General features: G+C 33.2%; 1 protein-coding gene across 2 annotated transcripts; it reads left to right on the top strand.

The window, feature by feature from the left end:
- The first annotated feature begins 909 nt into the window (after nt 1–909).
- LOC116346396 lies at nt 910–23,097 on the top strand. 2 transcript variants are annotated; one of them, XM_031776419.1, is made up of 41 exons: nt 910–997; nt 2,334–2,491; nt 5,234–5,308; nt 5,417–5,438; nt 7,001–7,082; nt 7,491–7,888; nt 7,973–9,058; nt 9,253–9,407; nt 9,484–10,684; nt 10,787–11,071; nt 11,144–11,545; nt 11,638–11,721; nt 11,808–11,906; nt 12,020–12,237; nt 12,311–12,845; nt 13,055–13,947; nt 14,332–14,695; nt 14,940–15,156; nt 15,215–15,325; nt 15,460–15,834; nt 15,907–16,265; nt 16,360–16,479; nt 16,554–16,643; nt 16,713–16,849; nt 16,938–16,968; nt 17,045–17,219; nt 17,291–17,430; nt 17,495–17,906; nt 17,986–18,097; nt 18,235–18,599; nt 18,947–19,239; nt 19,311–19,387; nt 19,562–19,785; nt 20,123–20,227; nt 20,566–20,756; nt 20,839–21,012; nt 21,585–21,923; nt 21,985–22,329; nt 22,408–22,749; nt 22,909–22,974; nt 23,056–23,097. In XM_031776419.1, exons 3-41 carry the CDS (start codon nt 5,240–5,242, stop codon nt 23,088–23,090), a joined length of 10,728 nt encoding a protein of 3,575 aa, XP_031632279.1. In that variant the 5' UTR covers nt 910–997; nt 2,334–2,491; nt 5,234–5,239; the 3' UTR covers nt 23,091–23,097. The 2 variants fall into 2 exon arrangements, with proteins under 2 accessions (XP_031632279.1, XP_031632280.1); XM_031776420.1 differs by lacking the exon at nt 20,123–20,227.
- Nucleotides 23,098–23,490: the final 393 nt, after the last annotated feature.

The following is a 23,490-nucleotide window of genomic DNA, read 5'->3' as shown; positions in this document are numbered from 1 at the left end:
TCAAAAAATTTGAAAAAGTGGCTAGCCCACTAAATGCAAAACCGGTTGTTGCCGTGTATTGGTTTGTCTTAATCCACCTCATCAAGTGAATATTTTCACTCGTTGACTCATTCTTTACCTGTTTTTCTTCTCTTTTTTTCTCATTTAAAAATACGGTACGATGTGTTACTGTGTGGAATTTTTAACACATACACACACGAATAATGCAACATCGACAGTCAATAGGTAGAACAGGTAGAAATGAGGTAAGATAAATAGGAGAACAAGCATAGCCTATAAAATGTAGAAAATTCAAAATCCAATCGTAAGCGATCAAATATTTCTTAAATTTATACATGAATGTATTCATTGGTTTATTGTTTTTGAAATTAATATAATTTATATTATTCAATGGAAAATAAATTTCAATTCAAATCACTATTGAACGCACATTGAAATGTTTTATGTCCGTATGTGTGATGAAAGAAATACACATTTTCTACTTCTCATTCTGGATTTCAGTACGTGAGTTGCAAAAAGAAAAACGAAAATAAAATAAACGATGTTCTTTGAAGTTCAGGCATGCTGAAAAGCAATTCTAAAAACATAAGCAAACAAAAAAGCACGTAGACTGTATTCAATGTATTTGATACCCAGAGATTTTCGGTAAACTCATTTATGCTAACGGCCAACGATCGCCTTACCTGTTGCGCTACACATCTTGCAAACCATTTCTTTTCATCGTGTAAATACGTTGAATGTTGTATTTTACCACATATACATCGCCATTGAGCATATATTGTACACATGAATCGACTGGTTGTGCTACGTGTGTATTCTTAAAGGTGTATTTGTATTATGTATGAAGAAATAGCTTGTGTAGAAAGAATTTTAATTTTTACTGTTGTTGAATACGTTTCAAAGTATGGCTTCTCAAGACTGCTCTTTCTTTGCGGTGCGACCGTTTACCTTTACCATTCAAATCAGTTAGTGTTTAGCCACCATCAACAGAGGAAGTGTATGTATTTCTTCATCTCATATTGATTTACTAAGAGTTTCTATTACCAGACCTACTGTTATTAATTGTGCTAATTTGAAACTAAAGTTTATATGTGTTTTTAATGATGAATTGGATTGGTTTTTATTCTTAAGTGATCTTTAAATATTATTGGTGATATTTATAAATCTACCGTGAATAATGGCATTGAACCAAAGGAATAAATTGAAAGAGAATGGAATTCGATTTTAATTCAATACAATGGCTGAAGAAAATTGAAAATGTGCAGGAATAAAAAATACATCGATCAAAAAATAAAATTCTATGAGAAAATGTGAAAAAAAATGCAAACTATGCTTCCTATGAACGATCATATTATTAAATGTGTATCTAATCGTCTATTCTTTTAAAATCTATAATTTATACAAGAATGACAAAATGTGTGAAAAACGGGCGATGGCTATGAAGTCATAATATGGAATATAGATGTGTCTTAAGAACTATCAGTTAACATAGGAAATATACACTCACCAACTATTTAATATTTATATAGTCTGACTCATTATACCAAAGCCAGACTAAAAAGTCATACAATAAAAACATTTCGTCCAAAAGACGATAGATAATTCAAACATTTTATCCGCACAACGTAAAAAGAATTGTCTTATTTATTTGGTTGCAAGTAAAATGCGGTAGGAAATGGAAACAAATAGAGAAAGCTGTTTGTACAAACCGTATATATGACCGCCGCCTCAGTTATGATTGAAATTGTACTTGTCGATTCGTTTATAGATTGTGCTATTGAGCTGAGTGCTAAGATATATTTTAATACATTTACGTTAGTCTTGTACATACATTGAAACGCACCTTGTACGAGAGATCTTAACACAATTTTATTTCAATTCTTTCATTTCTTTTTGTTTCGTTTCGTTTCGATGAATGGAAAATAATAATGCCAAACAAAAGCACGAAAGAAACAGTGGCGAGCTACAATTATTGTGGCAAAATAATGATGACGACGATCACCGTAATGATGATGAAAAAGGAAAGGCACTTAAACATATAAAAGTAGCAAATTCCCATTTTTTATTTCGATAGTTCTACGAATAATTTTATTTTTTCTTATTTAGAAAAGAAAAACGTCTATTTAGACTATAAAACTTTCATTTCAAGCCTTTAAATTAAAAGCAGAATCTACGCCCAACAACGAAAGAAGCCTCTTCATTTTTTGTTCTTGTTTCAAGTGAATATATCATAAAAACCATATTACCACCAGAAAAAGCCAATTTGTTTGTCATAAGAAATAGTGTAAATTTAATTGAATAATATTTTTATAATTTTTCTTTTACCATTCTAGTGTCACATAAAATAGATTGCAATAAAAGAATAGTGTCATGAATTGTATTTGTTCCCGTGGAATGGATTAAGTGTTATAAGACATTTGTGAAAGAGTGATATTGATTTTTCAGCGTGGACTTGAAATAGCTGATATAAAAATAAATTTAAGAAAATTAGGTAAGTTTAAACTATTATTTTAAACTTATTTATTTCATTTGGAGCAGTCGTCAACAAAAATGATTATTTTAATAACTAGTGACGTGAACCTCTTTCAGTTTATCAATCACCGCTTATTCTTCGGTACATTACATAACATGTGGATTATTATATTTGTGCTTAATGATCTTTCTCTTTTCAACATCACATTTATTTCGATTCACACGAGAAAAACGATCACATCTTATTGATAATTTGAAAAAAAAAAAATTCCAAAATTGATGACAATCACCCAACGTAACTGTTGAAATTTTTAAATAAAAAATTAAAACCGGTTTTGTACCCATTTATTTCTTGTCATATAGCCACGTCAATATAAAAAAAGGTGGTTTTTCAACATAGTAGAAGAAGCATTTTGGTATCCAAAATCAGCTATTAACGGAATGGTTTCGTGAGGACTACTAATGTGCAATTTGTTCATCACCATCATTGCTTGTTATCTCTGTAAAGATGACGCATAAAATGTCTATGTTGAATATTGAATATTTGATCAAATGAAATCTTTCGATTCAATACCGATACTATTACCGATCTCACTTCAAACATTCGCCGCATAAAGTCTAAAAGTATTTTGGTTTTTTGTTTAAATTGCTAAATATTCATACAAACATTGCAACTATCCTTTAAAAACATGAAAATGAGGGGATAGTAGTTGAAAATACACGTGCAAAAATATTGAATAAACAGTTCAAAGAAAACATCGAAACGAAAATAATAACAGCATAACTATTGGTGAGTTGTTTCAGCTTAAGATGCAGATTTCAAAGTTGATTCATTGCTCATGTTTTCTAAAAAATAGCATGCATTTCATACAAATGGGTATGAATTGGTATTCTCTGTATTACTAGCGACGGCATTACTGTTATTGCTTGTTCTACTCAAACAGAGGTATTATTACGGATGCGTTTGATCGCAATGAGTCACTCTTATGGTATCCTACTCAAAAAAGATAAGATAAATCTATTGATCATTGGACAACTTGAATAAAAGAAAACATTTATTTGTTTCGCATGAATATATATAAATAAATAAATATATGTTTTCATTTGTTGCTTATGAACGATATATTATACTAAATAATAGTTGAATAATTTTTTGAAAACTTAACTTCGATGTCCAAAAAATTGGTAGCTTCACACAGAGTGCTTGCGCGCTCAAAATTTTAACAAATATAACTTTTCACACACTGCAAGACAACACAAAAAGTATCCATTCCCGCTGTCGTGCTCAAGATATAAAGAAAACAATGTACTTTATAAAGTTCACATATTCTGTTGCGAATCATTTCAATTACATTTTTGCGCTGCGCCAACTTAACATTTACAGTAACCTAAAAACGTGGAACTCGACAAAGAAATATACTTGAGAAAACAATTAAAGTTCAAATCAACTGTTTTGCACATTGTTCACTTGCGTATTACATCGAATGCTAAACTCGCAACTATGGTAATTTGATTTTTTTTTGTGTGCGTTGGTTAATGTGACATAATTTTAAAAACAATTACAATTTTTTTATTCTGATGTGCAAGTCATTTCATATTGAACATTCTTAAATCTCGAGCAACAAGAGCATTTTATACATGTATATAGAATATTTTAATATTTTGATCTAATAAAGTCATACGGAATTTAAAAGGGGAAAGTCGCATGAAGCAAGGAAATGATTTCACATTAACGCGATGATAACTTAAAAAATAGATGACAAACAATCAACATTTTTTTCTCTTAGCCTGAAATGGCTCTCGATATGAGCAAGTTGTGAATTGTGCATTTGACCAGTTAGTGCATTTCACAATTACGACTCTGTTTGGAAATTAACGTTCAAGACGCAAACAACATTACGATAAATAAAAATAAGCACATTTCCGCATGAATCGACTGATCACTGCATGCTGTATATATTTATTTACTGAGTGCTGTGGAAGTTTTGTTAGACATACGCGCGCTGTATATAATATATATTGCATAGAATGAAAACCGCTTTCTATCAGAAATATCTGTTCGTGTCCTACTTCAAATCTTTTCATTATATTTCAATGTAATTAGTGTTATTTCTATGCTCAGTGTGTTCATGTTTAAAGCAGTCTAAAGTTGTATATGTTTGATGTTTCTTTTCCATGTAATACGTTGGCGGTTTTTATTTTTCATCAACATATGGCTTTCTTCATTCATATATATTACTCATAACAAGTGTGTATGAGACTTTTTTTGCCAAGAGTTTTTGTTGTTGTTTCCGAATAAATTCGAATAAAAACAAGGGAGGTCCCAATGCGTCTGTTACAGTTCATGATCACATATTGTCAATACTTTCCCATCACCGCCAATTTTATTGGTTTCTAAAAATTGCAATTTCGATGAATAATATTTTTTTTTCAGCTGATGATTTATTAATAACCATGGCCGTACACTACATTTTAAAGCTATTGTCTATATCGTGTATTGAATCTTACTAGTGATAATTTCAATTACGCCTTTAGGTTAATTTTTGAAATTTATTAAAGGTAATAGTTGAAAATCAAAAGTGGTCAAAATAATTTCGATTGACTTTTGTTCCAAAGAAATATGAAATATTATCCTAGGGCTATATAAGGTGTCCACGTATTTTGAAATACCTTTTCAAGCACTAATATAAAATAGATTGGACGTAACTGGTGTTTAAAACAATCCTAGTTTTTGATTAATTTATTTTTATTATTGTTGCAGATAAAAATGAGGTTGGGATCGGCAGCCGTTGTTATTTGGCTGGCCGCCTTTGTGTCAACGATTTCTTCACAAGAGGTAAGAAATTCAATAAATCATATTTGAAGAAAGTTTACTCAATTCGAGACATTGAAAGGAATTTATTTATTGAACTATAAAATGATAAAAATTCATCTCTTCTTATAGGAACTGTTTTCATGTCCAAACGGTAACTATTTCATTACTCTTTATTTTATAGTAGACAAACAAAATATCACAAGAAATTCCCATATTCGAAAAACGTAACTTATATTATTTCCAAAAGTGTTTTGCGTATTAATATTGATTTTGTGGGTGTTCAAAGTTAGAAACAAAAACTAAGCGAAATCGCTCAACCTTGAAGCAGCAATAGCACACGATCTGAGCAAAAAAAAACGCCCAACACATTTATCGATTATTATTCGCATATTAAAGCTCATAAGCTAAATTTTCTTTATGGAAACAATGCTCTTATATTTATTCAAGAAATGTTTTTCTTGAAGTTATAATAATGACATTTAACATACGCCAAAATAACAAGAACGAAATCTTCCCCAAGTGAATCCAATGCTGAGAGTATAGGTTCGGATTGCTTGATACATAAAAGAAACTATAATTTCTCAATCGTGTACTGTACAAGTAGAAAATATATGGTAAAAGAAGAAGAAAAAGTAATTTTCAGTTGCCATTGAACCGAAGAAAAGCAGAGCATCACTGGTTGTATATGTAAGCACATTATGGTCGACTGATTTTTGCATTTTAAAAATAGATTGTGTGCGCTTCCGATGATTTCAAGGTCAATAACCTGTTGAATTTTATCAATATTCTATTTTCATTCTACTCCAAGATTCCAGACGAAGTAAACAATCCAACGTTAATGTCCAATGCCGAGAATTTTCATAATCATAGTTTACAATCTCTGCACTAAATATAGTAAATATAGAAAAATATTTCTTCCATGTTATCAAATATGTATTTGTTTTTGAAAAACACAAATATGTTACATAGAGATTTATTTATACATAGTAACTTCGTTTATACATCAATTAGAAGTTTTATGTATAAAAACTTTGGATTAAATATTTCAGTGTCTCATTCTGAAAAAAAATAAGAATTCACTCACGTTTTAACGAGTTTGATTTAGGTGAAAATTGTTATTCACAACATCATCATACAATACCATAGACGAAGAAAATTAAAGAGTTCAACGGCATTGTGTTCGCTAATTTATTCTATGCTTGTAATAGAAAGCGCTGAAAACAATATACCTAAAATCACTTTCAAGTGCGACGATTTCTTCTTGAAGCTCTTGATTTGTCACGCCTTTCGTGATTGAAGTGGCAAGTAGAATTTAAAAGTACTTAGCGGAAAGTAGCGGACGGCGATCTGAAAGTAACTGTTTATATGTTGACATTTCCTTTTACCATTTAAATGTATTTTGCGATTAATTTTGGATAAAAAAGTTACCTACCTATTTGTTCGTCTGCTTTCAAAGCTTACACTTCAACTGAATTTTAATGACAAAAACGCCCAATACCCAAAAATCTAAAAAAAAACAAATACAGAATAATAATTGTGATTGGATAAATAATTCAAAGTATTTAAGGTGTAGTCGAAATTATCTTGCATTGATGCATCAGTTACGTCATCACAAAATAATGCATAAACTCATTCATTTATTCATTTAATATATGTTGCTGGGTAAAATGTGTTGGTTTTTATAAATAATTTTCGTTGTAAACTTTTTTGTAGGTTGGGAATTACGTGGTCTAAATTGTTACAAATATTTTGGCATCAAACATTCATGGGAAAAAGCTGCTGAGCTATGTAGAAGGTAAAAAATTATTCATTATACCATCTGTGCTGTGCACCAAATTTTGCAGAGCGGGACAAAGGTTTAGTTGTCAAACAATATGACAAAACATTAACATAAATCATGAAAATAAATCTTACTATACTAAACGCGATTAAGACCAGTGTGACATTCTTTATGAGTGTATAAAACCTGAATGATGAATTCAAGCTGAAAATAGGTCATTTATTTCAGTTTTCCACTAACGCTCTGTGACATCAGAATAAAGGGGACAATCACATTTTTATTATTTTTACGAAAATAAAAAGATCACAAATTTTAAATTCTACTATTGAATAGAGTTACTTGTTATAAATGAAGATTCAAACATAAATCTAAAAGCGATTGTTTATATTGAGTGTTTCATTTTTTTATAATTTTGACTTTTAGATATGGAGCCGAGTTGATCACGATTGAAAACTTTACTGAAAACAATGTTACGTTATCACTAGCATTAGCAAATGATGCTAACAAACGGCTATCGAACAAATACTGGTTAGGTTTGGCAACTCTAGATGATTTACGTACAAATACACTAGAATCAGCGGCCGGTACTTTAGTCTCACAATATTCTGGTTTTTGGTCATTGAAACAACCAAACCCGGAGGTAGGTGAATGTGTAGCAGTAACATCCGAGTCTCAATCAGTCCAATCGTGGGAATTATCTACATGTGAAAGTTTGTTACCATTTATGTGCAAGAGTGTGGCATGCCCACAAAATTCGGTGCATTGTTCCAATGGTGAATGTGTGAACCAAGCATTCAGATGTGATGGAACTTCTGATTGTGGTGCGTATTTATTTAATCAATAAACTAATGTAGACAACATCTTCAAATGAACATATTAATAATATAACTTTCTTCAAAATTTAGATGATGGTTCAGATGAAATTGATTGTCCAGCCAATTGCAACTTTCACATGCAATCTAGTGGTGATGTGATTGAATCACCAAACTATCCACACAAATATAATGCGCTCTCCAAGTGTAAATGGATTTTAGAAGGTCCCATCGGTAGCAATATTATACTACAGTTTCAAGAATTTGAAACTGAAAAATCATTCGATACGGTTCAGATTTTGGTTGGTGGTCGTACCGAAGACAAATCTGTTTCATTGGCAACACTTTCAGGTCGTGAAGAATTGGCCAACAAACCATTCATTACCGCTTCAAATTTTATGATAGTCAAATTCACGACAGATGGTAGCGTTGAGCGAAAAGGCTTTCGCGCAACATGGAAAACTGAGCCACAAAATTGTGGCGGCATTTTACAGGCTACAGTTCAAAGTCAAGTATTAACTAGCAGTGGATATCCGAAACACTATCCTGCTGGATTGGAATGTTTGTATATTTTAGAAGCTCAAGCTGGCCGCATAATATCCATCGAAGTACAAGATTTGGATTTGGTTCGTGGACGAGATTATTTGCTTATTAGAGATGGTGACTCACCAAATAGTCCAGTTTTGTCACGTTTATCTGGCAATGTCGATGATAATACGCGTGTCATAATTTCCACGGGCAACAAACTTTATTTGTACTTTAAAACGACTCTTGGTGAGTCTGGAAAAGGATTTAATCTACGATATACTCAAGGATGTCGTGCCACACTTCATGCATATAATGGAACAATTAGTTCCCCTGCTTTTGGATTAAGTAGCTATCCAAATAATCAAGAGTGTGTATTTAAAGTAAAAAATCCGAATCAAACACCTTTATCGCTGCGATTTGATAAATTCAATGTCCATTCAACGGATATGGTGCAAGTATTCGATGGAGAATCTACTTCGGGTCTTCGATTACATTCTGGAAATGGTTTTACCGGTGCAACAGTACCAAAAATAACATTAACCGCATCTTCTGGAGAAATGTTGATTAGATTCATTTCTGATTCATTACATAATGCAGCTGGATTTTCCGCAACATTTTCGGCTGACTGTCCGTTTTTAAGGCCAGGCGAAGGTAAATACCCTAATTTATATTATAAATATATGTATAAATATTTATTTGTAGTGTATATCATTTTGAATAGTTATTTTTCCAACTGGTAAATCGCTCATGATAATTTAAAGTATTTTTAATTTTATGTCATGCTTTATAAATTCAAAAAAGAAACATTTTTCTAATTGGTTTCACATTACTGTAATTATTTTAAGGTGCGTTGGCTTCAAATAGAGATACAGCATTTGGAACGATTGTACAATTCACATGTCCAACGGGCCAAGAGTTTGCCACAGGAAAAAATAAAATACAAACGGTTTGTCAAAAAGGAGGCAAATGGAGCATTGAATACATATCTAAATGTCAAGAAGTACGTATAATTCTAAATTTTTGTGTTTTTATCATTTTTTTTGTGTCATTCTCATGTTATTTTATTGAAAATGTAGGTATATTGTGGGCCGGTGCCACAAATTGATAATGGATTTTCAATTGGTTCAACAAATGTTACCTATAATGGCGCAGCAACGTATCAGTGTTATGCCGGCTTCACTTTTTCGTCCGGAAAACCCATTGAAAAAATATCTTGCTTAGCAAATGGCCATTGGCAAATGGCACCGCTTTGTTTGGCATCACAATGTCCACCATTGCCTGAAGTAGCTCATGCGAATGTGACACTATTAAACGGTGGTGGTAGAAGTTACGGCTCTATCGTTCAGTATAAATGTAATCCAGGCTATGAACGGTCAGGACATCCAGTGATATTATGTATGTCAAATGGAACCTGGAGCGATGTAGTTCCAACATGTAGTCGCAAACAATGTTATCGCATTCCAGAAGTGAAAAATGGGTTTATCGTTGACACCGAACGTAAATACTTTTTTGGCGATGAAGCACGCGTTCAGTGCTATAAAGGACATCGATTAAACGGAACAAATATAATTCGTTGTAGTTCCGAACAAGACTTTGAAAATGTTCCAACGTGTGAAGATATAAATGAGTGCAACCAGTCACAATGCGATTTAACTTCTACCGAATGTAAAAATGAGGTTGGCTCTTTTCACTGTAAATGTAAGAAAGGTTTTGCTCCAACAACCGAATGTCGACCAGTCTCTGATCTTGGTTTGGCCAATATGGGAATACCTGATGATAGCATAATTGTGTCATCTTCTGAAAATGGTTTCGACAAACGTAATGTTCGTTTAAGCGCTGTTGAAGGATGGTGTGGTAATGTAAACGAACCAGAAAACTGGGTTACTATTGATTTTAAAGCACCAACTATAATTCGTGGTTTTCGTACGAAATCGGTGCAGCGAAACGACAGATTAGCATTTACTTCAGCCGTTCGCCTACAATATACCGATGATTTAGTCGATGGATTTAAAGATTATGCAAATCCAGATGGTACCGCTGTTGAATTTCGCATTCTAGAACCAACTCTTTCAATTCTTAATCTACCGATTCCAATCGAGGCTAGATATGTAAAATTCCGCATTCAAGATTATGTTATTGCTCCATGTTTGCGCTTAGAAGTTATGGGATGTACACGTTTGGATTGTATCGATATTAACGAATGTGCAAGAAATAATGGCGGATGCGATCAAAAATGTATTAATTCACCTGGTGGTTTTTCATGTGGTTGTAATTCAGGTAATGTTGAAATTGTACCAACAATAGGCTATATCTTCAATTTTAATACATATAATTTACATAAATTCTTATTTTTTTTTAAATCCCTTTTTTATCGATTAGGCTATGAACTATTTACATCAAATGGAACTGCTGAATATTTCATTGAAAAAACCGAAACAGGTTCACGTGATGGTGACACATTGCAATTGAATAAATCTTGTGTACCCGTGTTATGTCCAACTTTGGAATCTCCAGAAAATGGAGAAATTCTTTCGACCAAAAAAAATTTCCATTTTGGCGATTTAGTCAAAATTCAATGTGACTTTGGTTATGTAATGTCTGGCAGTTCAGCTCTTCTTTGTTTATCAAGTGGCCAATGGAATGGAACTGTACCGGAATGTCAATGTTAGTAAATAATAGTTACAAATAATCATATGCAATAAATATTTTTATTCAATAATTGTTTTTTTTTTTTAGATGCAAAGTGCGTTTCTCTTCCTGATGATAAGGCTGGCGGACTTGCTGTTATTAGACCCGATCCAGAAAGTGTTCTAGTGTCGTTCAAAGAAAATGTTACTTTAACCTGTAATTCCGTTGGTAGAAATTTAAGGAATACAGCAACATCAGCATTCCGGCAATGTGTTTACGATCCAAAACCGGGATTTCCTGATTATTGGTTGTCGGGTGTCAGTCCAAGCTGTCCTAGAGCTGATTGTGGAATGCCTATGCCAACATCGGGAGCCGAATATGGACAATTCATCGATACTAAATATCAAAGTTCGTTCTTCTTTGGATGCCAAAACACATTCAAATTGGCGGGACAAACTGAAAAACACGATAACGTAGTTCGTTGTCAATCGAATGGCATCTGGGATTTTGGTATGTAGACATTATATAAAAATAAAATGAATGAAAATAAAGAATTCTTTTGAAATTCATAAAACAAACCTTAATTTTCAATCCCATTGCAGGTGATTTACGTTGTGAAGGTCCAGTCTGTGAAGATCCTGGAAGACCAGCTGATGGTACTCAAATTGCGCGAAGTTATGAACAAGGTAATTTATTTATTATTATATTTAATATTACACAAAAACTTCATTATTATAATATGTTATGAATTCGATATGTTTTTTCACCATAGGGTCTGAAGTTTTGTTCGGTTGTTCAAGACCTGGCTATATTCTAATTAATCCAAGACCAATTACTTGTATTCGTGAGCCAGAGTGCAAAGTTATTAAACGTGGGTATTTTGAATTTATGTACAAATAATTATAAACAGTTTAATTTTGTCGTTTAATTTTGCTGGCATACGAGTATTAATAAATGATTCTCCTTTTCTTTTTTTAAAATTAGCTTTGGGTATAACATCTGGTCGTATTCCAGATAGTGCAATCAATGCAACTACCGAAAAAATGAACTATGAAGCCAGAAATATTCGATTGAATTCAGTTACTGGTTGGTGTGGTGAACAAGAAGCATTTACATACGTTAACGTCGATTTGGGAGAAGTGTATAGAGTAAAAGCAATTTTAGTTAAAGGAGTAGTTACAAACGCAATTGTCGGACGACCGGTAAATGATCCATAAAAATATGTAAAATACATAAATTATAATATTTATATTTATGTTTTGTTCTTCTTTCAAGACTGAAATTCGATTCTTCTACAAACAATCAGAGAATGAAAATTATGTGGTGTATTTCCCCAATTTTAATTTGACAATGAGAGATCCTGGAAATTATGGCGAATTGGCTATGATTACATTGCCAAAGTATGTTCAAGCACGATATGTAATCCTGGGAATTGTTAGCTACATGGATAATGCTTGTTTGAAGTTCGAATTAATGGGATGTGAAGAACCGGAAAAAGAACCTTTACTTGGCTACGATTATGGATATTCACCTTGTGTCGATAATGAACCGCCTGTATTCCAAAATTGTCCACAACAACCAATAATTGTTCGACATGATGCCAATGGTGCTATTTTACCGGTGAACTTCACTGAACCAACAGCTGTTGATAATTCTGGATCAATAGCACGTTTAGAAGTGAAGCCTGCCAGTTTCAAAACACCCATGTACATATTCCAAGACACCGTTATCAAATATGTGGCCTTTGATTATGATGGAAATGTCGCTATATGCGAAATAAATATTACCGTTCCAGACGTAACCCCACCAAGTAAGTTTACTTTATCATAAAAGAGATTATAATACAGTACTATTTGTGCACCAAACGCATATGGTTCTTGAATGAAGTCAACGAGACGAATTTGGTTACAATTTTTAAACAATTTTTTTGTATTTATATTTTCTTTTTATCAAGTAATGGATTTTTATGCATATGAAAAATTAAGTAATTTTTATACTTGACCATAATTTCTATTTCAGAATTGAGTTGCCCACAAAGCTATGTCATTGAATTGATTGAAAAACAAGAAAGTTATACAGTGAATTTCACAGAAACCCAAAAGAAACTCACAGTCAGTGATGATTCCGGCGAAGTTATGTTAACATTTATGCCACAAAGAGCAACAATTCCGATTGGAAAATTCCAAAATGTTACAGTTATTGCGGCTGATAAATTTGGCAACAAGGCGTCTTGTCATTTTCAAGTGACTGTAAAACCATCACCATGTGTTGATTGGGAATTGCAAGAGCCAGTGAATGGACTATTAAATTGTGAGTCAGGAGATCGTGGTGTTCAATGTGTTGCTACATGTAAACCAGGATACAGATTTACGGATGGCGAGCAACTCAAGTCTTTTTCATGTGAAAAGTCTCGTTTATGGCAACCAACTCAAGTTGTACCGGATTGTGTATCAGAAAATACTGAACAAGCTGATTATCATGTAACTGCTAGTGTTACATATCGCGCAAATGGTGTTGTCAATCCATCATGTTTACCACAATATCAAGACTGGCTTCAACAATACTATAGCAATTTAAATGAAGTTCTTTCGTCTCGTTGTTCAGCTGTCAACGTTAATATGAATGTGTCATTTATACGATCGATGTCCTCATTATTAGAAGAAAATGTTGTGAGGTTGGATTTTATTTTGGTAGTACTTCCAGCAATTCGTCAACCACGTCTGTATGACCTGTGCGGTTCAACATTAAATTTAATATTTGACTTAAGTGTACCATATGCAAGTGAAGTGATTGAACCATTATTAAATGTGTCCAATATTGGAAACCAATGTCCACCATTGAAAGCACTTAAGTCGAATATTGCGCGTGGATTCGATTGTAATGTTGGAGAAGTTTTGAACATGGATACCAATGTGAGTTATCAACAGATATAAATTATAATACAACAAACAATATCATGAATGTTTCCAAATAAATATACGAATAAAACAGTAGTGTGCGAAGGGGTGGTTACACCCCCGATGACAATTTTTTTTCAGAAATTATTCGATTTTGCTAGAAACTTTTGAACGCGAGAGAATTTTTTTTTTTGGTTTTTGAACGAGAAAAATGCTAGCGATTTTTTCCACAATCGATCCCTCTAAAAAAATTGCTCGCACACTATTGGATTAAAATATCCTTATATATATTGGGCAAAAGTAGCGGTCATTAATTCCAAAGCTATTTCATTAAAAGAATATTGATAAGTATGGCCCTTTGCAAAACCATTTTATTAAAATAAACTGAATTTATTTCAGGATGTTCCACGTTGTTTGCATTGTCCAGCAGGTACCCACGCTGGTGAACGACAAAGCTCTTGTACATACTGTCCCCGTGGATTTTATCAAAACCGCGATAGACAAGGCTCTTGTATTGCATGTCCATCAGGAACATATACCAGAGAGCAGGGATCGAAGTCAATTAATGAGTGCATTCCAGTGTGCGGTTTTGGAACTTTTTCACCTACCGGTTTGGTACCTTGTTTGGAATGTCCGTTTGACTCGTTTTCTGCTGAACCACCTACAGGTGGCTTTAAAGATTGCCAAGCATGTCCACCAAATACTTTCACATTTCAACCAGCAGCACCTTCGAAAGATCGCTGTAGATCAAAATGTGCACCAGGTTTGTACTGCAATATTCTTAATTATAATAATGACTTAGACAATAGTGGAACCCCTGGATATTTTTCCATATTATGTGCAGATAACGTGTTTAAAGCTTCATACCGATAGCTCATCGCCACATAGTGCCGCAAGAGCTCGGTAAATCAATGCGGATAAAGAATCGTCTTATCTTTTTATGTTTTGGGGACAAGTCTATTAGACATACATGTTTGTTTTTCAAAAATATTTTAATTCCTTGGCAGGATTCTATTCATCAACTGGATTGGCACCATGTTCGCCATGTCCTCGAAACTTCTACCAAAATGTCATTGGAGCAACGACATGTAAAGAATGCCCAACCAATATGAAAACCGACAATCAAGCTTCGGTTGGTCGTGAAGATTGCAAAGCAGTGATTTGTACGGAAAGTTCATGTCAACATGGTGGTTTATGTGTTCCAACTGGCCATGCAGTGCAATGGTAAATACTTGCTGATTGTTCAAACTGATATTTTTAACTAAACATTTCATTTTTTTAGTATTTGTCCAGCGGGTTTCAGTGGTTCACGATGCGAAATCGATATAGATGAATGTGCGTCGTCTCCATGCTACAACGGTGGAATTTGTACTGATTTGCCTCAAGGCTACAGGTAAAAAAATGAATGATTATCTCTTATTTAGATTGTTTAAAATATATAAATATTTATTTAGTATCTAGGTTACATATTTTATTAGCCAATTATATAAATACTTTCTCATATCATTTTCTTTCTTTTCAATTTAGATGTAAATGTCCACCAGGCTTTTCAGGTGAAAACTGCCAAGATGAAGAAAGCAATTGTAAAGCTGACACATGCCCAACTCGGGCAATGTGTAAAAATGAACCAGGATATGGAAATTTTTCGTGTTTGTGCAGAAGTGGTTACACTGGATCTGACTGCAATATCACGATCGATCCTTGTACAACCAACGAAAATCCATGCTCAAATGGTGCGTCTTGTATTGCATTAAAACAAGGACGTTTCAAGTGTGATTGTTTGCCGGGCTGGATGGGTCAACACTGTGAAATTAATGTCGATGATTGCGCTGAAAATCCATGTCTATTAGGATCCAATTGTACCGATTTGATAAACGATTTTAGTTGCTCGTGTCCACCAGGGTAAGCAATGTTAAAATATTTTAATGTTATCATACAATTATTAAACGATTTTATTTATATTTTTCACCAAAGATTTACGGGTAAAAGATGTCACGAAAAAATTGATCTGTGTTTGTCCGAACCGTGTGCGAATGGAATTTGCATTGATCGGCTTTATGATTATGAATGTGTATGCCATCCAGGATGGACGGGAGAAAATTGCCACATCAATATAAATGATTGTGAAGATAATCCATGTAACGATGGTACATGCATAGACTTGGTTGATGGCTATAAATGCAATTGTTTACCAGGATTTGAGGGCAAAAACTGTCAACATATGACAGATGAATGCAAGAGTGAACCCTGTCAAAATGGTGCAACATGCATTGACGAACTTGATAAATATGTTTGTAAATGTCGCAAAGGTTTCAGAGGACCTCAGTGCGAAGGTATTTTAACATATTTTATCAATTTTATTATTTATTCAAAAAGTATCAATTTTCCAAATATTAATTTTATCTTTTATTTATATTTAAAATTCAGTTGAAATTGATGAGTGCCTGAATGACCCGTGCAATCCAGTTGGAACTGAAGAGTGTATAGATTTTCATAACAAATTTGTGTGCAAATGTCGCAATGGATACCGTGGTGAACTTTGCGAAGGTAGTTTTTAAAGAAAACATTTTGAGCGTGAAAAAAACACATTTTTCTAATTGATTGACATATTCTGAAAATAGAAAACATTGACGATTGCAAGTATAACCCATGTGGAAACGGCGGAACATGCATGGACCGTATTGGCTCTTACGAATGTATCTGCGAAGATGGTATAAAAGCGTATAACAGCTTCATTTGTTACAAAATTTTAAATGAATTTTTTTTGTAAATAACTTCAGGTTGGACTGGTCAAAACTGCGAAAAACAAGTAGAAATGTGTTCAGCTGCAACATGTAAAAATGATGCAGGCTGCATTAATCTTTTCCAAGACTACTTCTGTGTATGTCCAAAAGGAACGGATGGCAAACAATGTGAGGTAAAAAAAATCTGAGATCAATAATAAAAAATTATGTATTAAAATTTTCTCCGCAATCATTATTATTTGTTTACGTTTTTAATCTTAGGTTGCACCAGAACGTTGTGTCGGGGATCCATGTACGTAATTAACTTTAATGAGAAGTTATTAAACGATGATCACCAATTTTAATGGATCTCTCTTCTTTTCTTATAGGTATGCATGGAGGAACATGCAGAGATTTTGGTTCAGGATTGAATTGTACTTGCCCAGAAGATTATACCGGAATTGGATGTCAATACGAATTTGATGCTTGCGAAGCTGGTCAATGCAAAAATGGAGCATCATGCATAGATAAAGGACAAGGTTATACATGCATTTGTCCACCAGGGTGAGTAACAACTAAAAATTAAGTAATTAATTAAATGCATTTATACAATTACATCATAACTTTTGAAACAGATTTACGGGCAAAAACTGTGAAAACGATATTGTAGACTGTAAAGAAAATTCTTGCTCTCCAGGCGCAACATGCATAGATTTACCAAGCGGATTCTACTGTCAATGTCCATTTAATTTGACAGGAGATGATTGTAGAAAGAGTAAGATCGACAACATAATTTAAAAAAATCAATAATTTTCATTCAAAAAACATAAATTTTTCAGCAATCCAAGTGGATTATGATTTGTACTTTAGCGATCCAACACGTTCAACTGCTGCTCAAGTCATACCCTTTTACACTAGTGGAAGCAATAGTTTAACGATTGCAATGTGGGTTCAATTCTCTCAAAAAGACGATTCTGGAATTTTCTATACCCTTTATGCCGTTGATTCACCACACATAACCATCAAACGTCGTTTAATACTTCAAGCTCATTCAAGTGGAGTACAAGTTTCACTTTTCAGCGATTTGCAAGATGCATTCCTGTCATTTAGAGAATATGCTACAATTAACGATGGCCAATGGCATCATATTGCTATAGTTTGGGATGGTAAAACCGGACAACTTCTATTGATTACAGAAGGCTTGATAGCTAGTAAAACTGAATATGGAAGTGGTCGACAACTGCCTGATTAGTAAGTTAAAATATAATATAAGTTACAACTTACTTCAAATGCAATTAGTTAATTCTTTATTATTATTTTTTTACTTTAGTGTATGGGCCGTTATTGGAAAACCACAACCTGAACAATTATCATTATCATCGGTTACATATACCGAAGCTGGATTCCAAGGTCGAATTACAAAAGCACAAATATGGTTACGAGTAAGTGGTAATATATATCGAACTTACAAAAAAAAAAAAAAAAAAAAATTACAAATGTTCAATTTTTCATAAAATATCTTTATCGCTTAATAATGTAACAATGGTAATATTTATTATTGACATATAATTTTAACTAGGCATTAGATGTTACATCAGAAATTCAAAAACAAGTGCGCGATTGTCGTAGTGAACCAATTCTATACCGTGCTCTCATTATAAACTGGGCTGGATATGAAATTACACAAGGTGGTGTTGAGCGATCAGTACCCTCAACATGTGGTCAAAAGAAATGTCCCTCTTCCTCCAACAATGGTGGTCAATGTAATCAAATTGATGTAGATAAAGAACCACCACACGTTCAACATTGTCCAGGTGATTTGTGGATCATTTCACGGAATGGTTCTGCTCAAGTAGTATGGGATGAACCTGAATTTGTCGATAATGTGGGCGTAACCAGAGTCATCGAAAAAAGTGGACATCGTTCTGGCCAAACATTACTGTGGTAAATAATTTAACAAATGAAATTTTTCAAACTATTTTTTTTAAATCATTTTCCGAAAATTCAGTTTTTCAAACAAAAAATACCACTTGATTCATGACTAAAAACTGAAAAAATGTATATCAATAACAAAAGAACAATATCGAAAAAAGGTAGCTTGAAAATCTTTAAACCATAATTAATCAATAGCAATTGTCACTGTCAATTGACAGTGTACATATGAAGAATAAAAATATAATAATGAAACTATACTCCTTTTACTATTCCACTGTGAATAGCTTTTAATACATTAGAAATAAGCTATAGTTTTCAAGTAAATTATTCGCATAGTAATCTGTTTTCTGTTCCAGGGGCACCTACGATATTACATACTTGGCTTCTGATGCGGCTGGCAACACAGCATCATGCAGTTTCAAAGTGTCAGTTTTATCTGAATTTTGCCCTCTTTTAGCCGACCCAGTTGGAGGGAGTCAATCTTGTAAAGATTGGGGAGCAGGTGGACAATTTAAAGTTTGTGAAATCAACTGTAATGCGGGTCTTCGTTTCTCGGAACCTGTTCCAGAATTTTATACATGCGGTGCCGAAGGTTTTTGGCGTCCGACGTCAAATCCTTCACAACCTCTCATCTATCCATCATGTTCACGTAAGTATCTTAAATTTGAAAACTAAATGTATATGATGTAAAAAATAAATATGTATTATGTGCATTCGCAGCATCGAAACCGGCACAACGAGTTTTTCGCATTAAAATGCTTTTCCCCTCAGATGTACTTTGTAACGAAGCAGGTCAAGTAAGTACACTAGAATTAATACAATTTCGATAAAAATCAAGCTGTCTACAGGGTGTTTCATATAAGGAGTTTAACTTTTAATTTTATTTTTCGAGCGCGATACAGATTCTGGTCTTATCCGAAGTTAATCCTTTCAAGAATTTCATAATTGTAAAACTTATAACTAATTTTTAGGGTGTGCTGAGACAACGTGTACGGAATGCAATCAATGCATTGAACAGAGATTGGAACTTCTGTTCGTATTCTACTGAAGGTTCACGGGAATGTAAAGATATTCAGATCGATATAAATTGCGATCATTATCGAGGCGGAAGCTCAAACCGCGTTCGACGTCAATTAATTGGGGATGATAACAGCGGGGGCACCTATGTTGTAGATATTAATATTCCCACCGAACGGTAAGTTTAATTTAAAAAAATATATTTAAATATTACTTAAAAAAGTGTAGACTTGTGTAGAATTGACTAGGACTGATAGTGGAATTTTTGTAATAAAGATTTAATTCAGCGTTGTGAATTGAGATACAGTTTTTTAGAATGTAATGACAAAAAGATTTTGAAGTATGGAGCAAAATAAGATTTTATTTTTTAACATATGATCACAAAGTAGAATAGAATTTACTTTCAGTATTTTAGAAAATGAAGAAGATAATAAGACTTTTAGTATCTTAGAAGATAATGTATTTAGTTTTTGAAATTATTGTAAACATTCTAAAATTAAATGAACACAATACAGAAACGTAGCTTTGGATACATCAAGTGAAGCAGTCACTCGAGGTCGAGAAAGTAGACAACAAGGAGGTGATACGTATACACTTGAAATCGCCTTTCCATCTGTTAAGTATGTTCTGTTTATGTGATAATCGTTTTTTTTTATTTTTCAATCTAACAAGTTACATTGTACATCAACATTAATATTTTCACTATTTGAATATTTAAAAAAATACTTGTATATTATCTGGTATTGGGCACAATATTTTACTTTAGTTTTTGTATTTTCCATTCATAAATATCCGGGACGTATGTATAAAAAAATTGGTATTCATACATTTATAGTTTTTTCATATTTTCTTTCGGTTCGTAATTTGTGAGAGATGCATTCAAATGAAATGAATTCAATCAACTTAAAATATACGTGTTGCTCACAATTTTTTAACATATAATTTTGTGCCTTTCAAGTGATCCAATTTTACATTCATCAACTGGGGAACGATCCGATGTTAAAACATTAGTGCAAAAATTAATTCTTGAAGAGAATCAATTCGCCGTTCAAGATATTTTGCCAAATACGTTGCCTGATCCTTCATCATTGAATTTATCATCGGAGTACGCATGTCCAGCAGGTCAAGTAGTTATGGTTCCGGATTGTGGTGAGTTTTTAATTAGAGAATCAAAGGAAATAAAATATTCATACAACAAGATCAATACTAATCGAAAACAAACTATTCTTAGTGCCATGTGCGGTTGGAACATACTTTGATCAAGCAAATAAAACATGTAATCCATGTCCACAAGGAAGCTATCAATCTGAAACTGGACAATTTCAGTGTTTGAGATGTCCAAATATTGCAGGCCGAATTGGGGTAACAGCTGGCAGTGGAGCACGTTCAGCTGCAGACTGCAAAGGTTATTATTATCATACATAACATCGTGAATTCAAATCTTTTTTCGTAGAATAGAACTTTACAATATCACAGCGGACGGAAGTTCGCGCAAGTGACGAAAGTTTGTGTTGAAAAGTGTTTTGAAAAGTCGACTTGATATATATACACGAAATATACGAACCTAGAATATCCAGACCTAGAATGCCTTTGGCCTCGATTGATGTATGGTTGGAAAGCCCTTGGGCCATAGGTTAAGAAAAAATATCAAAGTTTGAAAATCGGTCCACCTGTCTTCAAAATATGGTCCCTTCAAGAAAAGGGTAAATATTCAGTTCTACTGCCGTGGATAGCACTAAATGAGGTCGTCGACCCCTGGAACATCGATATTCTGATTCTAGAGATAAATACCTTTCCAACGATACCTCAAACGTCGATCAATCCATTCGAAAAATTCAGTATATATTCAATGTATATTAAGTATTTATTCACAAAACACCGAAAAATTATTTACCAATTATTTTCTCGACAGAGGTTTATTATTTGATATTTTTACATATATATTTAATTAATCTAATTTCATTGATTACATTACAGAACGTTGTCCACCGGGTAAATTTTTGGATACTGAAAGTGGACTTTGCCGTTCATGTGGCCATGGATTCTATCAACCAGACGAAGGGTCGTTTGCATGTCTGTTGTGTGGCCTTGGTCAAACAACCCGTTCAGCAGAAGCAACTTCGCGCGATGAGTGTCGAGATGAATGTGCATCTGGTCAACAACTTGGAAATGATGGACGGTGTGAACCTTGTCCTCGAGGAACATATAGATCACAAGGTATTCAACCAACATGCGCAGCATGTCCATTGGGAAGAACTACACCCAAACTTGGTGCCTCATCAATTGAAGAATGTTCTTTGCCAGTGTGTTTGCCAGGTAAGTGTTAATTAAAGTAAGTGATAACAAAATTAAGTGTTAATTCAAATGTATTTCACAGGCACATATCTCAATGGTACACTCAATCTGTGCGTTGAATGCAAGAAAGGTTTCTACCAATCTGAATCACAACAAACATCATGTGTTGCTTGTCCACCAAATCATAGTACAAAATCAGTTGGTGCTACTAGCCGAACTGAATGCACAAATCCATGTGAGACTATAAAAGAGGGCCAAACTCATTGCGACCAAAACGCATATTGCATACTAGTTCCTGAAACCTCTGATTTTGAATGTAAATGTAAGCCTGGTTTTAACGGAAACGGAACCGAATGTACGGATGTATGCGATAATTATTGTGATAATGGTGGAACATGCGTTAAAGATTTGAAAGGAACACCCTCATGTAAGGATTATTACATTTTTATTGGCTATTAATCAATTAACAATGAAACTTGATTAAAAAATATATTTCACATTTTAGGTCGTTGCTCTGGTTCATTTACCGGTCCGAATTGTTTAGAACGATCTGAATTTGCATATATTGCTGGGGGAATAGCAGGAATTGTTATATTCATCGTAATTATTGTATTATTGATTTGGATGATTTGTGTACGTTCAACAAAGAAGAAAGACCCTAAGAAAATGCTTACGCCTGCCATAGATCAGACTGGATCACAAGTTAACTTCTATTATGGAGCACATGCACCATATGCGGAAAGCATAGCTCCTTCACATCATAGCACATATGCCCACTACTATGATGATGACGAAGAAGATGGCTGGGAAATGCCAAACTTTTATAATGAAACTTACATGAAAGAAGGTATAAACACATAAAATATTCAATTGAATACTAAAAAACTTGTATCATCAATGCAATAGTCTTAAATAGTATGGCTTTGTGTTTCAGCTAAATATAGTCATTGAAATGTTACACATCTCCAAAGGAAATAATCTAATGGTTTTCTTTTTTCTTTCTTAGGGCTGCATGGAAACAAGGAGGATTTATATGATAGACTCAAAAGACACGCGTATCCTGGCAAGAAAGGTATGAATGCTTCCAACTGTAATTTTATAATAATCTGATACACATATATATTAAATTTCTCTTTATCTTCTCAATCCATAGAAAAAAGCGACAGTGACAGCGAAATAGGACACTAAATTTAGACAAAATAACAAAGCAAAGAATGAAATTTATCATGAACAAATCGTTAGTTTCATTGTAGTTTAATTAGTTGATGTATTAGGATAAAAAAAAAACTGAATTATTTACAAAAAAAAGTCATTTTGTATAAAATTGTTTTTAATTTAGAGATTTATTATAAAAGGTTTATGAAAGAAACCAATCAATACCGAGGAGAGAATTAAAAAAATAATGAAAATTAATGGATTATAACATGAAATTACTATGAAAGTGTTGAATTTTGATCGATTCACCGCTTAATCAATACTCTATATCAAATAATTTCTCTCGCCATTTAAATTTACTTATAATTGAATGTACTCTACGTTTTTTCACAATTTTACCTTTTCATCAAACAAAATAACAAATGTTTTGTCA

This window comes from Contarinia nasturtii, unplaced genomic scaffold, assembly GCF_009176525.2.
Source record: "Contarinia nasturtii isolate CC-2019 unplaced genomic scaffold, AAFC_CNas_1.1 Cnas_scaffold_1500, whole genome shotgun sequence".
In the NCBI taxonomy this organism is placed as follows: Eukaryota; Metazoa; Arthropoda; class Insecta; order Diptera; family Cecidomyiidae; genus Contarinia; species Contarinia nasturtii.
Note: the sequence above shows the minus strand (reverse complement) of the source record. Positions and strands in the feature narration are given on the sequence as shown.